General features: G+C 41.5%; 1 protein-coding gene across 1 annotated transcript in view; it reads left to right on the plus strand.

The window, feature by feature from the left end:
* sorcs1 (sortilin-related VPS10 domain containing receptor 1) overlaps positions 1–21289 on the plus strand; it is a 237437-nt gene that overhangs the window by 128953 nt on the left and 87195 nt on the right. The window contains exon 4 of the mRNA XM_078267920.1: positions 7668–7826. Within this exon, the coding sequence (XP_078124046.1) occupies positions 7668–7826 (159 nt within the window). The remainder of the gene's footprint in view (positions 1–7667; positions 7827–21289) is intronic.

Consider the following 21289-nt stretch of genomic DNA (forward strand, 5'->3'; position numbering starts at 1 on the left):
TCTCTAATACGACCCACAGGAGCGTTTTCATAAATTAGCGCCCCATACGGTGGCAGGAAATACAAAGGAGCGTTTTCCGTCCTCATATCTTAATGAGAGAATTTAACGGTCGCGATTTAAAACACGCCATAAAAGATTTAAAACGTACTTGGTTAAGTTTAGGAAAAGATCGTGGTTCAGGTTGAAATCAGACGTTATTTAACTTCTAGTTAGACACGTGATGCAGAACGTGACTTTTACTTTTATTTCCTCTAAAAGGAAGGTCTCCTAGGTAAAGATCCTGTGATTGACCCAACCTTCTTCCTTGGCGCTCTTATGCTTTGCTCCCGTCATAATTACTACAGCCACTAAAGGGCGCCGCCTCTATGAGTGTAAATATGTGTCGAAGTTGCTGCTTTAACAAACAACCTATGTAGGCATTTTTCAGGGGAGGAGAGTCTCACAAAAAGACTTACTTTGATTAAAAGTGTTATGGAATAATATACTGCTTTATTATACTTTATAGGATACTTGTAGGATACATATGATCTGGCCTTGACCCCGTGACTGTCCTAATTTAGCTGCTCTGTAATGTAAAATAGATTTTTGGTTTCCTGCTGGCTCTGTCAATCCCAGTTCAAAATTGTAACCTCAGGAGGATCATTCTTCCTTTACGAGTAGTTTTTTTGTGCTCAAAAATCAAAAAGGAATTGGCTTAAAATCAGTTCATTTACTTGTATTAAATCAATCCCTGTCACTGTCACGGCAAAGCTAGAATATTGACTCACCCCAGAGAGATTAAATCTCAAGCTCTTTTCTTTTGTTCCACTTTTGGAATGCTTTTCCAATCTGAACCCGCTTAAAGTCTGACAGCAACAGAAAAATATATTTATTGCAGGATGGGAAATTATGCATAGATTTATAGAGAGGAGTTACAATCCAATTACTGGGTGACTGTGTGAAATGGAAAGTGTGAAGCTAATTTCATTAATATTCTGTCATGGAGTATTTACGGTACTGAGTTGGCGGAATTAACTCAAGTATTCCTTACACATATCTTAAATGTCCTCCAGCTGGCACATATACGCTTCATTAACCTTTGTCATTTCCCACCTTTTTGGCCTCATAATTTACAGTCACTCACTCACGCACAGCCATGCATGCACTCAAACACACACAGTCTACTGGTCCACTGAGTGACATGTTATTCTCCTTCTAAAAGTCTGCAAATGTGGATTATTTTCTTATCCATTGCTGATAAGAAAAGTTATCTGACTGCTGTCTTTCTACGAAGCACTGAGAAGACTTTTCCTAACAAAAGGTTAATATGTTGGACCAAAACCAGCTCTGCTGAAACAGGCTGTTTATTTCCTAACGGTGGCAGGAAATACGGCCTTATATCTAAAACAGAACTTATCGGTCGCAGTTTTAAACAGGTCGTTAACATTGTTAAAAGGTTGCAGTTTGGTTAGGTTTAGGCACAATAACTACTTATGTTTAGGCACCAAGACGTCTCAGTTGAGTTAAGAAAATGATTATGGTTTGTGTTAACATCAATCGTTGCTTCACTTCGTGTTAAGCATGTGATGCAGCAACGCATTCTCATGAACGGGTCCGTGTGATATCGTATGAAAATGTATGCACACCAAAACATATGATATCCTACAAAATAAGGAGACGCCGGCTGGTCACGTGACGCCGACTGGCTACGAGCTCCATGACGCTGAGCAGCAGTTGCTAGTTGTTGAAGCCACTACAGAGTTTTGTGATGCTGGCTACAGACCTCCGTTGTATCAGCGGTCGTTGGTGGTTCAGTTACCCAAGAATAGGTGACTTTGAGCCGGGTACAAAGCAACGCGAGCTGCCGGTTGTTTCGGTGGACATTGTGGTTAAATTAAGCCCACAAAATGTGAGCATTTTGCCGCGACAAAAATTAAGATTAGGCCCCAAAACGACTAGTTAAGATTAGGAAAAAGATGGTGGTTTGGATTAAAACACTCCTAAGGAACACACATTTCCTGGGTGAAAGACTTTAGTTTTCCCCGGGAAGCGAACTCCGCTCTCTGGTTTGAAAGTCCTGTAGTTTAACGCTCCCCCCCTTAAAATACTTTAAGCTTAAAATACTGCCTTTTGTGATTGACTCATGTATGCCCTGGACATGACCACATAATATTTCATAGAAGGTGGATTCCAATATTCATTCATTCATATTCAGGCCTGTCATGTGTTTGTATCGGTGTGAGGAGCCTGCGCAAAATTAATTTATGGGATCTCATGCAAACATCTACATGCAAACGTTTCGAGCCACTTTTGCATGCAGGCTACGTGTGGAGCGACTGAGGAGAGGCAATGACTGTAGAATGCATACAAGGCAAAGGCCATATATTTTCACACCATCATTTCCTGGAACTGAATAACATTATGCTACAGGAACCCTCTCTGTGTTGTAGCATCTGTCCTCCAGTCTCTTTTCTTGTTTATGATTGAAAAGGTTAAATAATGTTTTTTTTTATGCAAGAGAATAAACCAAAAAGAAAGCATCTTGCATCAGACCTGTAACAATCTCCATATTGCATCTATACATCTCACCACTGTGTATTCATCTTTATCTTCTGATGTATATTAGTGGAATACACATTTCTGTAAGCATACAGAATCATAACCCATTTGCCAGTCAATTCATTGATAAAGTTGTCTACTTTATGTTTCCAGGGAGTCAGCACAACATTAATTGGGATTTGTAGATCAGACTGCGTTTGAGTGCATTTGATTGGATTGGTCAGCATGTGGCTCACACATCTGACATTATATTTGCCTTTTGTGATTGATGAACCGGTGTTAGTGGTAACTGCTGTTACCCAGGTGAGTGCTGACAAATGACTCACTAGCATGAGAGACCAGAAACACTTTGCTGTGCGATGCCATACTGAGAAGGATATTGACTGTGAGAGGAGTATGTATTATCTTTCTCACGGCTGTCTGATGACATAATGGGCACAGAGAGGTTGTCATGCCAAAGGCCATCTCTAAACCACATGTAAGCCCCTGTGTGTGTGTGTGTGTGTGTGTGTGTGTGTGTGTGTGCAGAGATAGTAGCTCCGACACTTGTAAGCGGTTTGTAATTGACAAAAACCAAAGCCACACTTTTTGCCTGCAATTTTTAACATAACAACTAGCAAGTAAAAGATAGTTTTGTCACATCAGTCAGTTTCTATCTCATGCTATCTACATCAACTGCAATAAGCCTACATCAGACAATAGGCAATTTCCGGAAATTAATAAATAAGAGCATGCTTTTTCGTTTAACACTACAACTGCCAGAGCGCCATTAAAAAATTGGAATTATTCTGTCATTGTTAATTTTGTTTCTCTCCTGCCCTGACTTTTCCTAAATACATACTCTGCACATTAACCAAATAGAGGGTTTTTGGTGTTGTTTTTCACCAAAAAAAAAGGAGACGCGCCGATTTTGCATTTGCATGAAGGCTGTACATCGCATTGAGACAATGAAAGGAACATAGAAACTCATTTGCATGCCAACATTCACTCACAGTCATTGTCATAACTTATAAGGTATGTAGGGCCACAGCATTCATCCTGTCAAATGTGTACAATATCAGAAATGAAAGGGAAACTATTCACTTTCACACTTTTCTTTCTGACTATAACATTATTGTGTGCCGATGTTTTGCCAAGTTGCTGCCAATTAGCCTCTGAGACTGAAAAGAAACTAAAATGAATGACACAATTTTCTTTTCTAAAATAGAGAGCATATGAAAAAAGCCCATTTTACAGTGTTATGTTTTGTGTGGGTTCAAGCTGTTAGATAAGTTATCTAGATTTGTATTGTATGGGGGGGGGCTGCGTGTGTCCTTGCTGCTATAGAGATTACTGCAGCGCTATAGAGATGGAGAGGGATGACGCATTAATGGCCAGTCAGTGATAAAAAAAGGATACAGATGCTCTTGGGTGGTTATAGTACCCCAATAAGTGCCCAGCGGAGCTAGTGTTAAAGGTCCCATACTGTAAAAAGTGAAATTTCCATATATTGTTTTGATTAATAAGAAGGTCTAGGTGCTATATAAATGGGATGAAACTATCAAAAAGCACAATCCATGGAAAACACATAGTCTGTTTTCAGAAACGGTGCCTTTAAACCACTTAAAGATTTTAATCCTACAGTCATTCCCCGGCTGCAATGACAGTGCAGAGACGGTGAGAGAGCAGATTTGGAAGACCCGGAAACACTGACCAATCAGAGCAGACTGGCTTGGTGGGCATATTAAAGTTAATTTTCGTAACCCTAACTGTCTCGTTCTTGTGCTGCATGTCAGTCAGTACGTGCCGACCCAGAGCTTCAGAAGTGACGTCAAGAGTCCCGACACTAAAGGAGACTTTTAGGGTGAATTACAAAAGCCAAAAGCACGTGACCAAACGTCCGTATTTTACGCGACCGGAGAGTGAGAATGTGTTGCACCAAAAGAACCAAGCAGGCCTGCCTTATTGCACGTCCAACGTCCATTAACAGCCTGTAGTTTGCTAGCTCAGACGTGGTTGTTGTTGTTGTTTCTTGAGCAAAGGGGATTTTGAGAACAGCAACGCGCTGATAACAGAAGGGGAAGAAAATGCACGGTAATACGTAGCCAATGGCAGGCTGATGCCCACGGTTTACATCTGATGAGTCAGTAGGTAATGTAAGACGTAGACTAAAGATTATACATGTATTGTCTTTTTGTCATAAGTCAAAAACATAACTCAATTTTTTTTACTTTCTTTTTTGTGACATTATTCTCATTGTCTGTCTGTCTGTGTGTTTTTTTCTTTGTATTTGTAGAAACAGCTCTATTCAACGGTTATGTAACCATTGTGGCTAAAGCTAAATACTAACTTTCAAACATTAACTTCCTGGGAAGAGAAGATGTTGGCTGTTACAGTTATTAAGTTGGCAGAAATAACATTTTAAGATAGACTTTTAAGACAATTCTCATGGTATAACTTCATATCAACATTATTATTATCATTAGTCAATTTATAGTATTTATATCAACTATAATTGTTAGTTTTGAAATAAAAGAATGTAATAATTTGTAAGATATGTTAAAAGTAACAAACAAATATGTACTATTAATATGTTATCCTGCCTTAATAATGGTGGTATTTTATCATAATAATGGAAGTATAACAAAGGATAGAATGTCTATGTAAACCTGTGTCTTATAATGTACTGACATTTTTCATCCATTCATTTTTAGTTTCCTTATTAACACCTGATAAGTTCTCATGGATGAAGTTGAATCTGTCTTAAATTATAGTAAAGACAGATACAACTTTATCCTTCAGAACTTATCAGGTATTTAATTCTATTTTAATTCTAGCGTATTTTAGGAGAATATTAACTGTAAATAAAACCTGTTACTCAAAGTGTAGTATTTTCAGCCCTGAGTAGTGTCTGTACGTATTCATATCATGCACATTTTTTATACATTTTTGTATTTTAGAACATGTTTACATGCTCTTAACTTTTAAAAAACGCATTGTTTTTCTCATACTATCTGTGTGAATATACCTGTATTCACCCTCTGTCTGTAACGCTCCGTCTTAGCGCCTGTCTCTTTAAGCCCAGTCTGCTCTGATTGGTCAGCGTTTTCAGGTCATCAGCATATGTGCTCTCAGAGTCTCTGCACCGTCGTTGCAGCCGGGTAATGATGGAACAGCACTTTCTACCGATATATAGTATAGTTGTGGCATCACAACTGTACACAAGTCCTGAAGGCTCGTTTAAAGGCACAGTTTCTTTCCTATGGGCTGTGTGTATTTCTCTGAGGATTGAGTGTTTTGATACTTTCACAGTATTCATATAGCACCTTGACCTGCTTTATACAATATTTTATTTTTACAATATTGGACCTTTGAGGTAGGGCAGCCTGTATATAGCCTGAGAGGCAAATCCCAGAGCAATAATGTCCGACGATCACTCACATTCGAACAAACGTTGACTCAGGACTCACATGGAAATGACGCCCTTGAGTGAGACTAACAATAAAATATGCTGACTGGGCCTTTGGTCTGTTATGAGCTGACCGCTACACATATATGTTGTACTATAGTCAACATGTATCTTTAATGAGGGTTACACCAGGGGCAAGTATTTTCCAGCACCGGTATTGGTTATAGATTTAGCTCATGAGCACATCCACACATCCACATACGTGCCTCTCCAACTCTCTGTCACTGTACACTCCACTAATGATGAAAGTGTGTGATGAGGTCCACTGATTCAATTATATTTGCATCTGATATTATCTGGGGATTTCTTTGGGATTTCTTTGGGATTTTGCTTCTGGGGACTGTGCCAGAATGTGGCAAAGAAAATGTTGGACCTCTAAGAAAAGAAAGAAGCTCAAGGGAAATTAGTGCTTTCAAGGCCTGATTGAGCATAGAGCATAGAGAATGAAGAGAGAGCAGACAGCAGAAATGGGAATGATGAGGCACACACAGCCACCCCACCCACACAGAGAACACACACACACACACACACACACACACACACACACACACACACACACACACACACATTTGTAAAAGATGTATCATACTGATTATATCATCAAGCATAACAGATACAAATTCTTATTACTTGAGATATGGCATCATCAGTGGAAAACTGACTGTGGATGACAATTTTTTAACACGGTAATCTGCAGCCACAGCTGTACTAATACACTTTACATCTCAGATGTGGCAATCAGTGTCAATCATTGCATTCTTATGAACAGGTTCGTATGATATCATATGAAATGTTATGCACAACAATTATATTATACAGTATAATATGCTAAGAAACAGTCACATGACAACGTTTAGCCGACCAGTAAATGTAAAGTATTTATATAGTGCTTTTCTAGTATTTAAAAATACTCAAAGCCCTTTTTTACCACCTACAGGAACCATTCACCTTTCACACACATTCATACACTGGTGTCGAGGCCAAAGCCCCCTGCTCATCAGATAAACATTCACACACATCTACACTCTGATGGAGCAGTATCGGGAGCAATTCAGGGTTCAGTGTCTTGCCCAAGGACACTTTGACATGGGACTGCAGGGCCAGGGATCCAACTACCAACCTTCTGATTGGCAGGCGACTACTCTACCACCAGGTGACGGTCTTTTCAGCGTAGCGTAGCCGACAAAAGGTGACCATCACACGGTGACGAAAGTTACATTTAGACACCAAAGTCTAAGTTTAGAAAAAATGATTGTGGTTTGGGTTAAAACATCAGTCACCTTGAGTAGTACGCCCTAGACACAAACACCCGTTTCCTGAGTGAAAGTCTTATGTTTTCCGCTTAACTTCTTCTGGGACACCAACTCTGCTCCACTGCTTGAAAGCCCTGTGTTTTACGACCCAGTCCTCCTACCTACGCGGAGCATCACAGTCTTATACAGCGGCAGTCTGTGTGTTGCATTCAGCAATACATACGTGAAATACATACAAATTACAGTGCATCACTTTTCATAGCTGTACATACAAATGGGTTCATGAGAACAACATGTCTTAATTGACTTCTCTCTCGCTCTACAACTGTCTTCACTGCAGACCTTGCTTCTGTTAAGTGCCAAAAAAGTGGTGCTTCACCAACCAGCTAACATCGTCCCTTAATCTCTCATCCTTCTGTTACCTTCAGATCATGCTGCTGACTGATCCAGAGGTGGAGAGCAGTCTTCTGATTAGCTCTGATGAAGGGGCTACCTACCAGAAGTACCGGCTGAACTTCTACATCCTCAGCCTGCTCTTCCACCCCGAGCAGGAGGACTGGATTTTGGCCTACAGCCACGACCAAAAGGTTAGAGAACAGGCGAGACTGGTTTAACGCCCCGTTGTTCACAGGTATCAAAAGAAGCTGAGTGTTAAGTCAGATAAGAAACAAGGGATGTAGGGATGCAGTGCCTCAGAGCAAGTTGGATACATCCTGTACACAGTCACACAGTCAGAGTTCGTCAAGTTCATTCAGGAGAGAGGTGTTACATGTTACATGTTACATGTAACACTTACAATTGCTATATATACTGTATACGTCAGAGGTAACACGCCTCTGGAGCAACTATGGGTTAAGTGTCTTGCTCAGGGACACATCGGTTGATGTATCACAGTGGGAATTGAACCCCGATCTCCCTTCTAGCCCCGCCCCTTGGATGCACATGGACTGTATGGTTCAGGTTGTTCCAAATTCACTGATACAGATTTCACCAAGTAGAGAATTTCTTTGTTTTTAAGTGAAAATCTTGATGAAACATAATGTTCACCTTTCGATTTCGAAGATTTTAGGTCAACATTTTGATCCTCTAAGTCAAAGTTACGATGTTTTATATGTTTGAGGTAGTAAGTCATTATGAGCTAAAGTGACAGTGAAGTTAAACCAGAACAAAGGAAGTCTGAATTCTAACTTTGACCAAGATAAGAGCCACTAACTCATCATTTTGTTTCAATATCTCATATCTAAGTAAGTACAATGTATTACTTATTTCAGGTCAAAAGTTTATTTATGACTTCGAAGAATATTAATATTAATATAAAACAGTAAACTATTACATGATTTAAGAATTAATCTACACTTTTTTTGTTTTTACAGAATTTCTAATATCTCATAAGTTTTAAAGTCAGAATTTTGACTAAATCAGTATGACTTACTCATAATGTAGAATTTTTGAGTATTGAAACACTTAGAGCTGATGGATGTCTGGTCAGATTCATTATCTTTCTTTTAAATGTTTCTGAAACTGTGTAATGTTCCATCTGATGATCATATATGACTTGTAACAGCAAACGAGACTAACAGTGAAAAGATGAAGTATTAAAGCCTCTGCCCGGTCAGATTTTTCCTGTGAAGTCCCAGAATGATTTTCAGCAGGTAGACGGTGCTACAGTAACACATTCTGACGGGTCACAGATTTCTTTGTTACACCAGAAAAGCCTGTGTTAGTATCCAGCCAGGTAAAAGGTAGCAGGAGATTTCTTCATACAGGCCTAATAGTATTTTCATGTTATTCTAGAAGTTATCTGCTGTAGTTATGGCTGATACTGGGGCAGGACCATCACAGGAAAGAAGGACATTTAACCAAGAACAACTAGAAGATAAAAGGGAAAGAGAAAGACAACGGGTGATGACGTGAGTCACACTCGGTCGAGCTTTCAGCAGATGGAGACAATTACAGGATTGTAAATGATTCAAAACTGACCCTGAATTGGCCCTCAGGTATGTAATATGTCTATTTTATTGATAACATAACTTTACATTGTGCGATGTGGTTGTACGTCTGTAGCCTAGATTAAATGACGTCCCCCTTCCATTTAGCGCGGAGGTTTAATTCTTTTTAGTCCTGTTTGTGTTGGTCTACTATTTTCTCTTACCCTGTCCTCCTGTACTTGTGTAAAAGCATCCGTGGGTTTCATGAAATGCTCTATATTAATCTAAGTTATTATTACGTTGGTTGCTGCAACAATCTCTTAATGCTTTAGCTCTGACCCAGTGACAGTGATACCTGGTTTATCTCACCAGACATCCAAAGTAGACTAAGTTACCGTAGCAACACTTGAAATGCAACGATGCATCTGTAACTTATTCTCTTATAGTAAATGGATGATTTCTGAGAAAAACATTTATTGTGACTATATGACCTCCTGGTAACACTAACTCCCAGTCCTTTATGACAGCAGGTGTGTTAAACAGTACCGCTTTAGTCCAAAGGGACCGCTAGAATCAACACTAACTGAACGTTACATATAGACACTTTAAATCAAAGGAGCTGTGCTGTTGCAATACTTTAACTCCTTTTGTAGAAAGTACTTTTTATATTTCTGAAAGTAAGATATCAAAACAAGTGTCATTTCGGTATCGTTACTGACAGTCAGGTACATTTTAAACACAGCTGTGTTGGTGCTTTTACTATAACCTGCACCTTCAGAATGACCCTTCCAGAGCTCAGAGACACCGCGCAAATGGGTTTCAAATAAATAATCTGAGGAGGACATGCACAAATAATTGTATCTGTGAACTAGTGAGGCAGGGAGGGATAGAGAGAGAAAGAAGAGAGAGAGGTTAAATTTATAGACATTTTAAAATAACCGTTTGCATTAATAAAATGCTTTTCTTCAACTCAGCCCTTTTGGGTCTAATGTTTCAGTTGTGATGAATTATGAAGGCCTTCTCCTTTGCTAAGGTGTGTGTGTGTGTGTGTGTGTGTGTGTGTGTGTGTGTGTGTGTGTGTGTGTGTGTGTGTGTGTGTGTGTGTGTGTGTGTGTGTGTGTGTGTGTGCTGCACAATGAAAGTGTGATGTTCCTTCAAGTAGTTAAAGCCGACTCAGAGGTAGGTGATAACTCTGAAATGCCTGAACCCCATAAACATCATCCCATTTTTAATTCATTTTCAACTTGTGTTTTTGTCATTTTTCACTTCAGTTTTAGAATTCAGCCTTGCCTCCACCTTACTATGGAATGTCGTTTCATTAAATATTAAATAAATTAATATACATTGAAATACATCATGAAATAAATAAATGAGGCAATAAATACATAAATAATTAAATAAATGGAAATATTCATATATAAATGAATCAATTAGTTAAATAAATGTATTAAAAGGTTTTACTTTTACTTATTTCATGGTACTTATTTTTCATAAATCCACATTTATTGATTTCCCTCTCTATTTATTTCCAGTTCTTATATGCAAATCAGGGGGCGTGGCTATCTCTCACATTCAGAACAGAGCCGTGGGCAAAAAAAGGCTGGCGAAGTGATAGCGCGGACGTTTTCTGTCCTTCATGCACAGCCGCTGCAGTTGACACACCTGTAAACACGATGTTATATAAAATTAACAATAAATTCAGAAACGTCCACATAAATATTCCCAACGAAGTCCCCTTCAGCTTGTCTCACTTCACCACCAACAGAAATGTTCAGTTAAAATGTGAATTACAGCAGCTGATAGCCCGCTAGCTCACTTACCAACACCTCAGCTAATGTTGTGTCAACTCGCAGTGATTAAAACAGCAGCTGGGTTAATCAATTTGTCCACCTAGCTAGTGATAGCAGTGCAGCACCCCCTCACAGCCCAACTCATAAAATGTACGGCTACTACCACAGCCCGTAAGGGGGGGCAAAATGTGGCCTGTATTATAAATGTTTTTGCCCACCATAGCCTACTCTTTAGCTCAATAAGTAAGTTAACTCACCTAAGGCCTTCTTCGGCCAATCTCCTCTGAATCGTGTTGGAACAGATCTGCAAGTTCTCGGGTTGATAGACCGGACAACACAAAGTTAGCCAGCATGTGGCCTGGAATATCCTGAGGTGGGCGTCCAGCACCTGTGCTTGTAGTACCAGCGGTAACGTTGTCTTCTTGGACTTGGACATCTTCCACATGAACACGGCACTCAATCAGTCTTAAATTATTTAAAACTTTGTCGTCTATGTATATTTATTGAAGAGCACTTATCCGCCCTAGTATTTCCAAAAATTCTTCAATATGTGCCAAAGTAGTATCTGCTGATAAACCATGTTGATCGACTTGATCTGCTAATGATAGCATGCTATCTCGGAGCCCACCGATGTCTTCCATTATGTCCGCGCTCTCACTTCGCCAGCCTTTTTTTGCCCACGGCTCTGTTCTGAATGTGAGAGATAGCCACGCCCCCTGATTTGCATATAAGAACTGGAAATAAATAGAGAGGGAAATCAATAAATGTGGATTTATGAAAAATAAGTACCATGAAATAAATAAAAGTAAAACCTTTTAATATATTTATTTAACTAATTGATTCATTTATATATGAATATTTACATTTATTTAATTATTTATGTATTTATTGCCTCATTTATTTATTTCTTGATGTATTTCAAAGGCATATTTATTTGTTTATTCATGTATTTATTTATTTATTTATGTATTTATTCATTTATGTAATATTGAATAAAATGGCATTCCATACCATACTGGCTATGAATGACTCCGACTGAATGCAGTGCATGAATAAATGTACTTAGGGGTCTGGGCTTCCAAAACCACTACTAAATGATGATCATAAAGTAATGATGTCATGGGGTTCACATGTTTAAGGCATCAGAAGTCATCACAGTTTCTACAGCATTAAATAATAACAAAATTAAATCTTGACTTTTATTTTGGATTAAGACTAGTGCTGGCAAACAACACATCTTTTCTACTGATTCTCTTACAAGCTCAATTCATACCTGGTCTGCCCTGGTATGTACTGCTTCCAGGAAATAGTCATATCCAGCATATATGTCTCAGTGAGAGACTATCTTGTCTGTAAGTAATTTTCCCTACCTATAGTACAAGCGATATCAGTCTAAAGTGTTTTTCCTCTAATTCTAAGACAGTGGTATATCTTTAGAGTACTGCTTATTTAACACACAAAATTCAAAGTGGGATATCGTTCTACACTCATGTCAGATCGAAGACCAACGTTTATTTAAATCAAGTAGAACACTCTGTACAGACCTTGTTACGGTAGAGTAGCTTTCTTTTCCTTCTGTCACATTTCTAGCAACCCCTGCTGTAGACATTACATATAAATGTCTTGAGGTAATCTAAAGAGGATAGAGAAAGAAATGGAATAAGGTGAAGTTGACCTCTTTTTTAAAAAATCTCATCTGAGCAGTATTATTGTGAATGTAATAGTTGATTTGTACTCTTTCAAAAATCAGAAGCATATTTGCTGCTCTGTGTCACACAAGGCCTTTCAGCTATTTAGTTGTTTGCAACAGTTTTGTTTTGTTTTGTTGTTGATCTGCTCATCACAAAAATGGCTCAGGAGTTAGGAGAGGTCGCACCTTCCTCTGTCTCTGTGTTGGCGTTCTAACCTCTGGTGGATTTGTGAGGACTATGGTTAACTGCTCCTCAGATCTCTGCAGGGTAAATCCAGACAGCTAGCTAGACTATCTGTCCAATCTGAGTTTTCTCTCACACGACTAAAACTACTTTTGAACGTCCACATGTTCCACCAAAACAAGTTCCTTCCTGAGACTATTTAGAAGAGGCACCGTGGCTCCGTCTGGCACTAAGCACCGCCCAAGACAATTGTGATTGGTTTAAAGAAATGTCAATAAACCAGAGCATGTTTTGTGGTCTAGCCTGACCTTCCTTCGCAGTGCTGTGGAGGAAGGTCTGGCAATGGGAGACTAGGTCTTCAAGGTTGGCGGTTCGATCCTCATCTCCTCCCGTCCACATGTTGGAGCGTGTGACCATGTGTGCGTATGAATGGACAAACTGTAAAGTCCTGGATTTTTTTGGCTGTTAACTGCAGTAAAAATCAGTTGTATCTTTATTCCTTCCTCCTGCCTTCAAACCCAACCTGCTGCCCTTTGCTGCGTGTCATCCCCCATCTCTCTCCCCCTTTCACATCTATCCACTGTCACCACAATAAAGGGAAAAGCCCCATAAAAAAATAATAATATGAAGAGTTATCTCAATGTTTCTGACATACAACTTGACACATTGGCCAAAGCTGCCTGATTTAGCTATTTGAGTTCAAGACAAAATGAACATTTCTTTATAGAATTACAATTCTTGTAATTCCCCCAAGAGCAAGCATTTAGTGTGATAGTGGTGAGGAAAAACTCACTTTTAGGGAGAAACCTGGGACAGACTCAGGCTCTTGGTAGGAGGCGTCTGACGGTGCTGGTTGGGGGTGTGATGAATAGTGGCAATAATAGTCACAATAAAGATAATAGAACAATGACCAGAAATAGTAGTTGTAGTAGTTCATGGCATAGCAGGGCACTGCAGGGCGTTACAGGATGTAGCAGGGCACAGCAGAGCATAGCAGGACGTAGCAGGACGTAGAAGGACGTAGCAGGACACTGCAGGGCACCGCAGAGCGTAGCAGGGCACTGCAGAGCGCAGCAGGGTGTAACAGAGCATAGCAGGGCGTCACAGGACGTATCAGGGCACCGCAGAGCGTAGCAGGGTGTAACAGGGCATAGCAGGGCGTGCAGCAGGACCACGGCGACAGCTGCAACCATGATTTTGGTGCCACCCTAATCCAAGGAAACGTGCTGGGTGAAAAAAAAAAAAAAGGACTCCAGGGAATAAGCTCCCCAGAGCTAGGTTAGTAACAACCATTAATGGGACATGGATGCACACAAATGGAAAGAGAGAGGAGAGAGAAGCTCAGTGTGTCAAAGGAAGTCCCCCGGCAGTCTAAAACTATAACAGCATAATTAAGAGAGACAGGTTAAGGAGAGGAGCCTGGTCGGGCTAGAACTCTCACCAACCGGATCAGGCTGTACTGGCCTGACTCCCTCTACTTTGATTATATTATTGATTATATGGTAGATGAATCTGACGACTATGAAGAGAAGCAGGTGGGCCGGGCTAGGTGGACGCTGCAACTCCTCACTCCCTAACTATAAGCTTTATCAAAGAGGAGAGTTTTAAGTTTACTCTTAAAGGTGTTGACGGTGTCTGCCTCCCGAACCCAGACTGGGAGCTGGTTCCACAGGAGAGGAGCCTGGTAGCTGAAGGCTCTGGCTCCCATTCTACTGTTGTGTATACAGCAGTCAACACAGCAGTGCAACTCCACAGACTCTACAGTCACTAAGTATTGAGTGATATTTAATTTAGATAACTTGAGGTGAGAGTCCAATAAGGGACCCAAAATGATTGGCCAGCTTTTCCCTTGCCAAAATGTAGCCTATCTTTGTATCTAGCATGACATAGTTGGTACCAATGGATTCATAAGGTCTTTTATTTTTAGATGATACAGACAGAGGTCGATCTGGATTATATTGTTTATTGTATATATAAGCTTAATAGTTGTTAAAACAATCTATTTTTTTTAATGGAAAGTTTTTGTCGCTTTTTTTCTTCTTCCTACCACCAGTATATACACCACTTACACCAACTTATTACCTCTAGTTTTACAATTATTTTGGGAATGTATGGTCAATAAGCCTCATATATATGAAATTATATATAATATTTGTGTTAAAAAAGCAGAAATGATTAATAGTTTTGACTAATAACATCAGAGGATTATCACAGACTGTTAGTTTAGTCAGTATAATGCTATAAAATTGAATAAAAACGTCAATGAAAAAGTCAATGAAAGTAGGGAACTGATCCTTAATTAATTTGACTTGTGAAAAGCGCTTTAAGGAACCATCCATATGTTGTGACCATAGACTATATAAAATAAGGACCTAGTCTCTAATCTTGGGAAAACAGTCATGACAATGGTCGTGTTTTCCCAAGATGGCGCCCGCCTGTATACGTGAACGGTACAGTCTTTATAAGCTATCTTTTTAATAAACTGTACACTTATGTTAGTGAGAGTGAGAGAGTGATGCCGATTAGTTTCAGTGAGTAGTGACTCTAGAGTCATAGTGAGAGAAACTAAGTGTCTCCCCTGTTCTTTCTGACCACGGTATGAAATCTGCAGCAGGAGAAGTTAACCCTCTCCTTGATTTCATGTTGTTTATGGAGAAGGAGAACCAGGAAATGAGTCGGGGGAAATGCAACGCTACCAAGCCAACGTGCGTTGCCACGACATGTAGTTACATTTTTCAAGAGGCGCACGTCAGGCTTTGGCGTAGGGTCCGGCGTAGGGTCCGTGCCTCCACGTACCCTACGTACGTAGCCACGGGGTAGATTTAATGCAGAAGCATAAATCATGCTTTAGCGCTGTCCAGGATGGTTGTGATTGATTTAAAGAAATGCAAACAAGACACAGGGCCCTATTCTAACGATCTAAGCCGGGCACATGGTTCAAAAAGGGTTGTACTTAGTGTCTTCATTAATTAAGAGGTGTGTTTTTGGGCGTAACATGCAATAAACCAATCAGAATGTCATCTCCCTATTCCCTTTAAAAGCCAGGCGCGTTTGGACCTTGGAGCATTGCTTTTATGATGGAGGATTTGCACTGTAATATTTTTTATTTGTAATCTTCTGCATGTGTGTGTGCTGTGCTTCCCTGTGTGTGTAACAAGCATAGTGTGTGCGTGCTGTGTATAAGCTTTCAGGAGCATTTTACTAATGCGCTGTTAAAAATAACAATGAAATGCTGCGTTATTGACTTTAGACCAGGTTTTAGATGGTCAATGGGGCGATAACTTCCCGCTGCCTTAAGATAGCAATATGCCAAGAATTCACCTGAACACACCTCCCTGTAAGAGCAGCACGTCCCATGGGCGCACAGATGGGCACAGGTGCATTTGCTATTTAAACGATGTGGGCGCTGGACGATTTTAAAATAGCAAAGACACTTGCGCTGGGCTTTGCACCGCGTCTGGTGCAAGATAGGGCCCAGAGTGTTTTTTCCCCTATCCCGGAATAGATAAGCGGTGTAGCCAGACCGTACTCCAGCGTTGACACAGGGTTGTGGAGGTCTGGCAAAGCGAGACTACCCTTGCCCTAACTGGCACACATCGTCTCCACCCCAAAACTGCTTCTCTTTCAATTCCCTTTCCTTCCTTTTGGCAGTGCTGCTGCATTTGTTGATTGAGAGACCTTTGGAGGTTGTAAAGGCTGCACCACCTCGCCTCCCCCGTCTCCTGCTCTCTGCCTCTTAACTGTCACTTGCTTGGCTACGTACTAACTTGCTGCAGGAGGATAATTAGTCAAAGTGATTTCCTGCATTCCCCCTTGTACACCACCCCACACCCAATTTGGCTTGCATCTGCTTAGCACAGCTTGGCATGGAAGTGATGGAAATGTCATCACTTGTGTCATTTGTCTCTCCCTCTTTGACATGAGAATATACACATACCAGATGCAATATTCACAGTGGAAACATACGTAGTTTGCATATGCCCACTGTGGATGATCTGATCCAATGAAGCGGATACAATGGGGGGAATATATATGCTTTACATGTTGTCAGAACTGCATTTAGGTCCCGCTTCACTGTAAGGAAGCTAATAGCAATAATAACTCACTTAGTAGCAAAATAAAAGAGAATTACTGATTTGACAGCAGTGATAATGTGTTCTCATGGATGCTTTTGAAAATTCAGGCCTACACTTCACCCTTTGGGATAGAGTAAATAAATGCAATTAGAAAATAAATTAATGTAAACAAACAGAGTCACATTTTTGTTATCGGCTAATAAATGATTGTTTACACTTTATGCATGGTTGCTCATGCAAAAGGTTTGAGAACGGCAACACATAGAAAATCGAAGGCAAGGGATTTCCGGCAGAACATCCTACATCACCGGATTAGAGGCAATAATCCTCGAATTGTACGGACGTCCAGACTGCTGAGGTACCAACAAAATATGTATGCAGAATGCAAACCTATGCAAACCCACACCTAATTTTATTTGGGCCACTAGGGGTAAGCTCCTAACATTTAAATTATGAGAAAAAACATCTAATTTACCTTTTGTACTGCATGCAAATTGTTTTAGTTTAGATTAAGAGATATCTTTCTCCGCCTATCATGCACACTGGGAAATGGACCCACAAATGCTCGACTCAGGTAAGTAGAAGTTCAATGGTTTTATTAGAGCACTAATAAAACTGACAGGCAACAGTGTCCAAGTAAGGACAGGCAAAGGGAAATCCAAAAAACAAGCAGTAGTCAAAAATCCAAGGGAATTAGGAACTCAAAACGCTCAAAGGTGCACACAAGGAAAACAGATGATCTCGCACAGGAGTAAGGGTAAGACTGAACTTAAATACACAAGACAGGGGGGACAATGAGATGCAGGGGCAACACCTAGGCGCGGGGACAGGTAATCACGCAGGCAGGAAGGAGGACAAAGACCAGAGAGTCAACAGATCTGAAATGAGACAAGAAGGTAAGGCAAAATAAAACAGGAAATGGAAAACTAAACACAAAACACAAAACAAACTAAAAACAATACTTGACACAGAGACGAGACATGACAGTACCCCCTCCCTTAAAGGCCAACTCCAGACGGCCCAGGATCTTCAGGGAATTGCTTGTGGAACTCACGAATAAGCTCAGGATCTAATATATTGCTGGCTGACACCCAGGACCTTTCTTCGGGCCCGTACCCCTCCCAGTCCACAAGGTACTGATGGCCTTTCCCTCATCTTCTGACAGCAAGAAGCCTCTTCATGGTATGAAGAGAACTCCCACCTCCTGTTCCAGAGCCGCGAAGATGGGGGGTTGGTATCCGTGCACACACTGGAAGGAAGTGAGGCTGGTGAAGGAGCAGGCAGAGTGTTATGGGCGTTTTCCACCCGAATTAGATAGGCGTCAAAGACCCACCTCCAACTCCTGGTTGAGCCGCTCAGTCTGGCCATTTGATTGGGGGTGGTAACCAGAAGACAAACGTGTGGCTCCGACAAGATTGCAGAATGCCTTCCAGAAACGAGAGATGAACTGGGGGCCCCGGTCAGACACCACATCTCTAGGAAGTCCATGCAACCTGAATACATGCTGAACCATAACCTCCTCATCTCCTTGGCGGAAGGGAGTTTAGGTAGAGGAACAAAGTGAACCATCTTGGAAAATCTATCAGCAATAGTCAGAATGGTAGTGTTCCCCTCAGAAGGGGGCAAACCTGTGACGAAGTCCAGAGATATATCTGACCAGGGTCATGAGGGCACAGGGAGAGGATGGAGTAATCCCACTGGTGGCTGACAGGACAGAGAGCTAGAATGGGCCCAATGGATGACCAGTGACCTAAGCTTGGGCGAACAGCCGACTGGGACAGGTAGGTCAACAGTGGCTCGTTTAACCCTCTCCTCAACCTCCCACGAGACAGCACCCACAACACAGGACACTGGGAGGATGGTTTCTTCGGACTTGGGGGAGGAATCAGAGTCAAACAGTTGAGACAACGCATCGGTTTTGACATTCTTGGAAACAGGACGATATGACATGACGAGAGTTCAGTCATTTGGCAGATCCAGATTCTTTTTTTTTTTGTGATGAACTTTTTTATTGGCACCATCAAACATACAAAACAAAGTTCACAACATGTGACAGGTAGTAGCAGATGGTCCACATAACAGTTAAACACAAATTGAATAAGGACAAAAAACCCTCTCCCACCCGCACCCTCTGCGGTCTCAAGGAAAACAAAACAAACAAAGAGAAACCACACCTTGCCTAGTCACTCTCCTCTAGTTCATGTGGCGCTGAGGTCATTAGGTCTGCTATTTGTGCTGCTGCGCTTTTCCATAGGTTGATAGTTGATGATTTGGCTTTGTTAATACTTGCTGTAGAGAGCTCAAGCATAACTATGTCTAGAAAATACACCAACCACTGTTTTATACAAAGCAAGTGAGGGGGAGCCAGCGTTGAGCTATCATTTTCGTGGTTGCATGTCTCCCAAGCAGGTGTAATTTAGATTCGTCATTAGTAGGGATTCAACATCCTATAACATCAGATATTATTGATGTTGTTTTATTCCAGAACTCAGAATCAGAATCAGAATCAGAAAGGTCTTTATTGACAAGTACGTTTTTGCACATACAAGGAATTTGTTATGCTGTTGTTGGTGCATGTCACACATTCTCAAATATAAGAAGGATAAAAAGAATATAAACAATATAAGTATAAACATATACACACAGTATGTATTAATAACGATAAATCAAATGTAAATAAATAATAAAATAAGTTAAACAATAGTAAAAAGGAACGATACAGCAGAGTAGGTACCGTGGCGTATAGGTCCTGGAGCGGTGGCAGATTGCAGCCAATCGCCTTTTCTGCAGACTGAATGACACGCTGCAGTCTGCCCTTGTCCTTGGCAGTGGCAGCAGTGTACCAGATGGTGATGGACGATGTGAGGATGGACTCGATGATGGCTGTGTAGAAGTGCACCATCATTGTCTTTGGCAGGTTGAATTTCTTCAGCTGCTGCAGGAAGTACATCCTCTGTTGTGCTTTCTTGACGAGGGAGCTGATGTTCAGCTCCCACTTGAGGTCTTGGGAGATGATAGTTCCCAGGAAGCGGAAAGACTCAGAGCCACAGAGGGTGATGGGGCAGGTGGGGCAGGGCTCTTCCTGAAGTCCACAACCATCTCCACTGTCTTTAGAGCGTTGACCTCAAGGTTGTTTTGGTTGCACCAGGTCACCAGGTGGTCAGCCTCCCACCTGTAGGCTGACTCGTCATCATCAGAGATGAGTCCGATGAGGGAGGTGTTGTCCGCGAACTTCAGAAGCTTGACAGACTGGTGAATGGAGTTGCAACTGTTTGTGTACAGGGAGAAGAGCAGAGGAGAAAGAACACAGCCCTGGGGGAATCCGGTACTGATGGTCTGTGAGTCGGAGACGTGTTTCACCAGCTTCACATGCTGCTTCCTGTCAGACAGGAAGTCAGTGATCCACCTGCAGGTGGAGTCAGGCACACCAAGCTGGGAGAGCTTCTCCTGAAGCAGAGCCGGGATGATGGTGTTGACGGCAGAGCTGAAGTCCACAAACAGGATCCTGGCGTAGGTTCCTAGGACTCCAGGTGCCGGAGGATGTAGTGGAAGGCCAGGTTGACTGCATCGTCTACAGACCTATTGGCTCTGTAGGCAAACTGCAGGGGGTCCAGGAGGGGGTCAGTGATGGCTTTGAGGTGAGAAAGCTCAAGGCGGTCAAAGGACTTCATAACCACAGAGGTCAGGGCGACGGGTCTGAAGTCATTAAGTCCTATGGTCCTTGGTTTCTTGGGAACAGGGATTATGGTTGAGGTCTTGAAGGAGGCTGGCACGTGGAATGTCTCCAGTGAGGTGTTGAAAATGTCTGTGAACACTGGAGACAGCTGGTCAGCACAGTGCTTCAAGCTGGATGGGGAGACAGCATTCGGTCCATGAGCTTTGCGGGGATTCTGTCTTCTGAAGAGTCTGTTGACGTCTCTCTCATTGATGGAAAGAGTCGTTACTGGGGTGTGAGGGGGGGTGGAGGTGGAGACCTTTAAAGAGGGCAATGGTGGGGGAGGCCATGTCCCTGCTGAGGTGGGGGAGGTGGAGGTGATGCACAGTGGCTGTAGCTGTAGGCAGGTGACGTGGGAGATGGTTTCAGGACTGTCCTTTTGTCTTTCAAAGCGACAGTAGAACTTATTGAGGTCGTTGGCTAGGCGTTGGTCATTGAAGGAGGAGTGGGGGGTTTTGGGCTTGTAGCTTGTGATCTTTTTGAGCCCTTTCCAGACAGACAGAGAATCCTTAGTAGAGAACTGATGCTGGAGTTTCTCAGAGTACTGTAGTTTAGCCGTTCTCACTGCCTTCCTAAACTTGTACTTCACCTCTTTGTCCCCACTCCTGAACGCCTCTTCCTTAGCCAGCCTTAACCTTCTGAGTTTGGCTGTAAACCAGGGTTTGAC

This window comes from Sander vitreus, chromosome 2, assembly GCF_031162955.1.
Source record: "Sander vitreus isolate 19-12246 chromosome 2, sanVit1, whole genome shotgun sequence".
NCBI lineage: Eukaryota > Metazoa > Chordata > Actinopteri > Perciformes > Percidae > Sander > Sander vitreus.